This window comes from Drosophila persimilis, unplaced genomic scaffold, assembly GCF_003286085.1.
Source record: "Drosophila persimilis strain 14011-0111.01,24,50 unplaced genomic scaffold, DperRS2 tig00000652-arrow-arrow-pilon, whole genome shotgun sequence".
Taxonomy (NCBI): Eukaryota; Metazoa; Arthropoda; class Insecta; order Diptera; family Drosophilidae; genus Drosophila; species Drosophila persimilis.
The window spans coordinates 1,123,119-1,131,909 of record NW_020825329.1 but is presented as its reverse complement, the minus strand read 5'-3'; the positions used below and the strand labels follow the sequence as shown (position 1 = coordinate 1,131,909).

Genomic DNA, 8,791 nt, shown 5'->3' with positions numbered 1-8,791 from the left:
TAAAAACTAAAAATTGGATGAGCCCCATCTATATCTTTTGTACTAAAAATAGAGCTAACATAACTCTATCAAATCGATTAAAGAAGCAGGGAAAATTGCATATGCATGTACATATAGGGATGGCAGCAATGGTCTATGCCTCAATCCTGCCAAGTGAACATATTAAATAAGTCAATTAATACTGCAAACCTTGAACCCATATTAATTAAAAACAATATTACTAAATAAGCAGAAAGAACTTAAGATTGAAAAAACAGAGTGTCTTTCCACAAAAAAGTATACTACTTATTGCAAAACCTTATTTGACACCTAGTCTTTTCTATGGAGTAGCACTCCAACAATATAATAATAAATATAAATATAACAATATAATAATAATAAAACAATATATAATAAATATAGCTAAATATAAATTAAGTCTACCAAAAAAAATCATGTTACAGGGCTACAGGTTACAGGTTACAGCCAATAAAAAAAATTTGATCTTTTTTAGACAACTAGATCAGTCAGCACAATATGACCAGTACAGGAGAACCAAAATATCTTTTTGACCAGATTTGTTTACCACGTCACTAAAAACTAATAATAACAACATTCAATGCATGAGATATTGCCCGTTATCTTAAAACCCCCTAAAAGCGCGCTAAGATAAAATAAAACATACATATATATACAAAATAATTAATGTAAAAATAGGTATTTCTTCTACATTATCAGATGTATTCATAGTTATATAAAAAAAATAACGTAGCACCTTGCTTCTATTGAATCGCGTACATGCGAGTGCATATAAGACCAGAGCCAATACAATGAGGAACGTTTACAGACGTTTACAGACGGCGACTACGACGACCGCCCTTCCTGCGGGTGGAATCGGATGGAATTGGAGTGACATCCTCAATGCGGCCGATCTTCATCGACGAGCGGGCCAAAGCGCGCAGAGCGGGCTGGGCACCGGGTCCGGGGGTCTTGGTCTTGTTGCCACCAGTAGCGCGCCGCTTGATGTTCAGGGCAGTGATCCCAAGTAACTTGCACTTCTCAGCAACGTCCTGAGCACCCAACATAGCGGCGTAGGGAGACGCCTCGTCGCGATCAGCCTTGACCTTCATGCCGCCGGTGACGCGGGCAATGGTTTCGCGGCCGGACAAGTCCGTAACGTGCACAAATGTGTCGTTGAAGCTGGCATAGATGTGGGCCACTCCGAAGACGATCTCACCGTCGCGCACCTGTGGTCCCAGCGAGACCTGCACTTCCTCCTTCTGAACTTTAGCCTTTCTGGGAGCCATTCTGCAGTGTGTGGTCGATCAGCAGCAAATGCGTTAACCGGATACGAAAAAAGAAAAAGGTATGTTGTCTCAGTTAGAAGTTACTCATCTAAACCGTAAGGGGGTGTCAAGTTTGTAGGCGCTACCAAATAAATACATACTTAGGAATATGAGATAATATAAGATACTTTAGTTTCTCTAATACAGTTGCTTAATCCGACTTTGTTTCGCGTAAATTGCAATATATTTTTCAGACTGACTTTCTGCCACTTGGATATCCATCCTCGGAGAAAGACTGCTTTTCAATTGCTTCCAAAGTTGTTTGTGATCTTAGAGTAAAATTAAACGTAATATTTTAACGTGCTATGAAGAAGAGATAATCCCTATAAATAAAAGCCATCCTAATTAATCACATACAAATATTTAAATATTAAGGAACGTTTTTCAGCCTGAGAATAATGATATTATATAAAGTTACATTACATTACATGCATACATATGTATTCTACTTATACTTAAACAAAAATTCAAGGCTCCTTGGAGGTGTCTACCAGAGCTGAAAATACCGTCGCGCCGATGCAGATGAGAATGACATGCTCAAAGGTAGATACAGTTATTTCTGATAAATTAGCGACATTTTTGCCTATCTGAATATATTCGTATGTATTTAAGTAAGCAAAAAGTTATGTTTAAAGTTATCTAAGAAGTTCCTCCCACCTTTGTAAAACACTGATGTTAAACTTTCTTAGGAAAATTCACGCTTGGTCGAGGGGCGTGGTCTCGGTGCCTGTCGCTGTCGCGTTGTTTAAAAACTTCACACACACGCTGAAGAAACGCAGCTGGAACTTGAATGTATGTATAAATTTGAAGCGGGGCGGGGTTTGGGTTAGGGGTGAATACTGTTTGAATCTGGGTGTTTTTAAGCCTGAAGCAATGATTATCTAATCAAGGAAAGAATCCAAGTAATCAGACATATACTTAGTTAGTTAAGAATCCCTTAAGCCTGGAGTAGGTAGTGGGGAAAAGCAAAGTCTACATATGTACCGCCATATGCCGTATGTATTGGATGTTGAGTTGTTTGTTTCATCTGCTAAATTTATGCTCGAAGACAATTTGGTAAATGTCTGGGAAGCAATCTCCGTCCACGTCCACCCAACACCCACCATGTACGTGCAGGTTCGTCTTCTGTGTATCTCCACATCTGCCCAAACATGCACTGGAAAACTTTCGTTTACTATGTATTAGTCTATGTATGTGCATCAACATACGCAAAAAACACCCTCATTATGTTAAGCAGCGCTGTCCAAAACAGGGGCAGCGTTGTGGTTGGGTTGGGGGTTACATTTAGAAAGAAGAAGAAAATTAAGCGAAGGCGCTACCAAACGCAACGTCAAAAGAGAGGAGAGGACAGGACAGGACCCGGAAACCAGCAGAGCAGGATAGCGGGGCGGCAAGGAAAGAGTTTCTAAGGGCGGAAACAACCTACTAGACGAGAAACCCCTGCCTTGTTATTGGTGGAAGTTGTTTGTGCTTCTGTTGCCGCGGAAAAACTTAAGACACGACGCAAGGTGGTGGTGATAATACATACATTTATGTATACATATGTATTAAACAGCTAACAATCTGGTAAATTATGCATGTACATATATATATATACATACATATATCTGCATTTACATATATATACATATGTACACACATACATCGATAATAGATTTAATATTGTCTCAAATGATTCTTAAAAGTATAATTTAATAAAATATTATTTAGATATTATTATTTAAATATTTAGACAGCCCTGACGTGCAATAATTAATAAATTCATTAATGTTCATATAAACAAAAACATAGCATTTCATAGCAGTGAGAGTTCTCGGGTACGGGTTAGTTCAAGAAGTACCCGCAATAATTATGATGGCGCTACTGGGATACGAGCCGTGGCCATGTAGTTGGCGTGTATAATGCATTCTACATAAGAGATGTAGATTATAACAACAACACCAAATCGAGGAATCCGAGGAATCATATAACAACAACAAAACAAAAAAGCCTATATAATATTATTATATATATTATATTAAATGCTTTAAAATTATTGAAAAATTTAAAATAAAATTAAGGAAAATAATATACATCTCTATGCATTTACATTATATGATTTACAATTATTAAAAAAATATTAAATTAAGGAAAATATACATTTCTATGAAGTTTTGGTGGTCCTAAAATTGTGATATATATATATACCCAACACCTTATATTCACCAACAAAATTACAATATTCGACCGCATGGCTTAAAATATTTAAACTTGAAGTTACGTCACAAAAAAAAAAAAGTACTGGTCTTTAAATGAGAAAAATCTGTGAATTGGGTAGCACTATATAGTGCTATATATATGTTACACATTATTTGTGGTAATATACCAAGTATTAAGTATACATTTTTTGTTTGTTTTTTGTATTAAATCCGCTGATGACATAAATTCAACGATAATAAAAGTTTAAAAACCTACCATTAGCCGAGATTGGGCCAATTTTCTGGGATTTATTTTTAGATAGTTCAATATCTACTTTTAACTAGAATCAGCTTTCCTATAGGAGATAATAGTAAACGGAAACATGATTTTAAAAGTACCAAAAAAGTGAACTTTGGCCTTTTTAAATAAGCTTTTAGTTCAGAGCTAAGGAAATTATTGTGTGAATTTTGTAAATTTTGAATTTTGAAAGCTAACTTTTCAATTAATATAAAAGAAAATTATCGGGGTAGAACTATATGTAAATGCAAATCGGGTTTTATTTACTTTGTATTCTCCTAATGGTTCTTGGCTTTATGGGCCTTTTGCCGGATATTTCGTGGAAAGAACCAACAAATTGAAAATGTCTAAAATACATTTGCATATAGTTCTGTTCGATTACTATTTTCTAAATGTATTGTAACCTAACTAACCTAACATATTTTTTGTTATATATTGATATGCAATGTCTGCATCTCACCCATGTGATATCATTTAAACGTTTAGATATATCGATACCCAAATATCCGCGAATCGTGTGCCATCTGGCTTCCAGCTTACGACTACTGGAATTTAAATTATTGACAGTACTGTAAACAGGTACAGTAGACTAATTTTTAACGAAAAACTCTTTTACTTTTTAATCCATTTGATACTTTTTCGTATGTATGTATGTGTTAGTGTGTAAATATATAAATGAGCAAGAGGTTTGCCGCACGTGCTCACGTACTTATTCTTTTGTAGCAGACATACATACATATGTATGTACATCAATTCGAAAGTATGTACATAATTCACAAAATACAAAAACATATTCATACTTACATACATGCATATAAAATTATCCATTATCTTATCCCCAACGCTAGCGTTTATTTTTCAAAACTTCTTTTGTATATTCTTCTTTGCGTTTCTCTTTGTCGTTGCCTTCAGTCTCGCTATAAGTTGCTCCCTTTCGCTCTCCATAAATAGAAAAGGGACAACGGGACACGGAACGGTACGCGTACGCCCCCTTCCAACCGTTACCCGTACCCCCATTACCCATACCCATTGTACCATTCTACCATTCCACCGCCCCCCAAAACCATCGCCACAGTTGTTTCGCCCATTTTCCTTTTGGCATTTTGAAACTTAAGCCGCCACTTGAGTGGGTTGTGTTTCATTAAAAAACAGCACCAGCACGCGCACAAGAACTACATACACATACACATATACACATGCACATACACATACAATACTCGTATATACAGAGGTACATACATATGCATATGTATGTATGTACAGAGCGTAAAGCATAGTGCAAGGAGGAAGAAGTACAAAACGACAAAAAAAACCCCCAACGCTAGCGGAGAAATTGAAGAAAGTTGCTCAAAAATATTCTACAAAAAATATAGCCATGGCATTTGGCGGTAACAAAAATGAAGGGGAGGTATGTGCGAGTATGTGTTTTTTGTATAGATGTGCGCAGATGCCTGTGTGGAAACTCTCCACCTCCACTCCATTTCACCACCATCACCATCTTCTCTTCGTTTCTGTGCGCGAAAATGTGGTTGCTGTGCGGAAATGAAATACATGGCCTCCCAGTGGAAAATTTGAAGAAAATTTGAATATTAGATTTTTATACCCGATACTCAAAATCCTGTCTGTCTGTCCGTCCGTCCGTCTGTCCGTTCCCTTCAGCGCCTAGTGCTCAAAGACTATAAGAGCTAGAGCAACGATGTTTCGGATCCAGACTTCTGTGATATGTCACTGCTACAAAAATATTTTAAAACTTCGCCCCGCCGACCTCCGCCCCCACAAAGGACGAAAATCTGTGGCATCCACTTTTTTAAGGATACGATAAAACCAAAAACGCAGAATCGTAGAGGATGACTATATCTTCTAGAGTGCAAAATCTGAACCAGATCATATCCGCACTTCTGCTAGATCTCACTATAAAACGTATATCTCAAAATTTCGCCCCACCCCCTTCCGCCCACACAAAGAACGAAAATCTGTTGCATCCACAATATTGCAGATTCGAGAAAACTAAAAACGCAGAATCATAGATAATGACCATATCTATCAGATGGCTGAAGCTGAACGAGATCAGATCATTTTTATAGCCAAAAGGAACAAATCAATTTGCAATGGCTAGGCAGCGCCCGACGTCACGCTCAGACTGATTTTCTGTCTCTCTCGCACGCACTCTTTGTCGTGTAGTTTAATATTAGCGGCGTCTGCCGGAGGAGAGCCATACTGACTTAGTATCGGATATAACTGTAGAGTTTCGGTGTCCGCAGCAACTCACAACGTTCCCCCTCGTTTATTATAATTTCATGATTATATTCATCTGATTTGATTAACTAAAAAAAAAAAACGTTACTTTACTTATTGCCCAATTAAATATATTTAAAAAAGTTTGCTTAAAATTAAATTTAATTAAACCTTGAAAAATAATTACAACATTACAAATATCGTATAATTAATCAAGGCTTAGTTAATTAACTGAATATTTTAAAAATAACTTCAGAATTACTCTAATTAATATCGTTAACATATATTTATGTTTTTGATTCATTTAATTCACTTGTACTTGTATTTATTGTAAAAATTATGTGAACGTACTATTTCCTACTAGGCAGCATAGCCACTAACTGGCATCGACGCATCTCTAAGTATGTATGTACCTATGTGCTCTTTTGCACATCTCCTGGGAGCGGCTGAGGAAACGGTGGAGGAGTTTGTTGTACCTAGTAAAGCGGTGGGGGGGGATGCTGTTCTTGTACATAAGGATACCGGGAATTTTGTTCCTTAGCTCCTTGCGCCTTTTTATAAGAGTGCCACGACAGGCACCACGACTAGGCTAGACCGTCCAGGTACTGTATCACATCACATTTTGGATGGCAGGGCAGAATGAACTCTCACATTACAGTGTATTTCTTATTCGAATTGCCATTTTCTGCAAAATCTAACAACCCCTTGTAGAGATGGTTTCATTTAGTGTGTGTGCGAGAATGAGTGGGTCGATGGGTTGGATGGGTGGCTACAGCGGGAAGAACAAGGAATGGCAGTGAAAGAAACTCATTATACTTTTGAATTAGAATATAGCGTTGTGATGAGCGTTGAGGGTAGGGTGTCCTGAAACATGTTACTGCACAAGAAACATACAAACATATATTACACACATACATATCTGAATGTGCATAAATAGTATGTGATTTCTTAAAAATAAGAAAGAACTTTCTTGTTACATTCAAGTCGAAATTATTTTGTTATGGCCAAATGTATTGCGCCTTGAATATTCGTTATTATGAATATTTATCCGAGCTCGCTTAAGAGAGTACAAAATATGTCTACAATTACTCGTACAAGGAGAACACAAAATTAAAATTCAAATTTGGAAGTAATCCTTCAATTAAACTAAAAAACAAAATGTAGGAAAAAAATTTTGTTGGGCAATAAATTTGCAATTAAAAGTAACATACAACACTACACTAAAGTTATGTTTAACCAAAGAGCAGTTAAAACAGTCAAAGAAAAGTATTTTCCCGTGTTTGTTTTATCAAAGAGCAGTTAAAACAGTCAAAGAAAAGTATTTTCCCGTGTAAAATTATTTCTCGGATTGCTAGAAATCAGCAGACAAAGAGATTCGTTTATTACGTTAATAAAACCGCTCTCAAAATAATCAAGAAATAATCGATATCCATCTACATATTTGATATAGTAATCATCTGATTTGGTTTCTATAACACTTATCTAACAGCATTTTACAGCTTTTGGTTGAATTATCTTGAAACCAAAAAAGTTTTTCACAGACCGAACCATGACATTGGTGGTTCCGAATTATAAATGTATGTTCATATATTCTGTCTGCAGAAAAGTGCCACCTTCGAAATTCAAATTCATATTTCTTTTAGCATAAATAAGGATCGCAAAGACATTTTAAATAATGTCCCAGTGTATGACAGTGTACGTACTTCAGTAGTGAACATTGACAAGTGTCAGCACTACTGCCAGGGATATGGAACCTATCGGCCCTGCCTTGCGAACTAACGTTTAAGCATTGAATCATTTTTGTATTTCTTAGCAAATATTTCAAACAGATATGTTATTAAAAACATAGCCGAAGGTCATACCAGTGCTATCACTAATAAGCTAGGTTTATAGTTTTAACTCTAACCTCGCTGTAAATAAATAAATAAATAAATAAATGTTATTAAAAAAACTACATAGCAATGCAGCGCCTAAGGTGACTGCACATAAAATGGTAAAATGGTTAAAATAAAATAAAAATGGTAAAGAAAAACAAGGATAATTCATATTTCTGCTTGCCTTTAACGATGTTCATAAGACTAGTAGGAATGGTGGTTGGTTGGCGCTAAAAATGGCGGCTTTTCTCTTTGAACGGGGGTGCGCAGTAGTGGGGTGGCTTCTTTGGCAGTGGAATAATTCAGATCGAGGTAGAAGTAGCTAGTTTGTTACTGTTTAACCAACCCTTTTGACTTTGTCGTCGTCTGCATTAAAACAGGGCGAACACGGTTCAGCTACTACTAATTTTATTTGACAAGATTATTATATCATAAAAATATAATAACAAAGAACCAACTAAAGTACATAAATAATAATACGCATACTCTAATATCAATCACAAAAGCAATAATACTTTCTAAAATTGACTACGGACTAGTATTTTACTGCAATTCCACAATAACTCGGATTAAAAAAATTCAAACCATCCAAAACTGTGCAGTAAGGATAGCTTTGGGAGCATTTAGGACAACCCCGATTACAAATCTCTTAATGGAAGCTAACATGAACACAGTTGCAGATCGACGGTACTTTCTACAAGCCAAACTAATAAAAAAAACTCTATTTTCCAAACCACTCACCACTTCACAAAATCTCAAAGTCCCTCCAAAACAGAATCCACTTTAAAAACAAAATACCTTCAGCAATAACTTACTCACTACAACATTGCAAAAAACAAAACATAAGCCTTCTCGTAAAACCCGAGATAAAAACTAAGCTAC

At 36.2% G+C, this 8,791-nt stretch overlaps 1 protein-coding gene across 1 annotated transcript; it reads right to left on the bottom strand.

Annotated features, from left to right (window-relative positions):
- Nucleotides 1-696: 696 nt before the first annotated feature.
- LOC6601997 (40S ribosomal protein S14a) lies at nucleotides 697-1,328 on the bottom strand. Its single transcript, XM_002027014.2, has one exon. It carries the CDS (start codon nucleotides 1,284-1,286, stop codon nucleotides 831-833), a length of 456 nt encoding a protein of 151 aa, XP_002027050.1. The 5' UTR covers nucleotides 1,287-1,328; the 3' UTR covers nucleotides 697-830.
- Between the last annotated feature and the right edge of the window lie 7,463 nt (nucleotides 1,329-8,791).

What these genes read in the sequence shown, in the direction of transcription:
- LOC6601997 (XM_002027014.2), bottom strand. Translation starts at nt 1,286, where the DNA reads ATGGCTCCCAGAAAGGCTAAAGTTCAGAAGGAGGAAGTGCAGGTCTCG.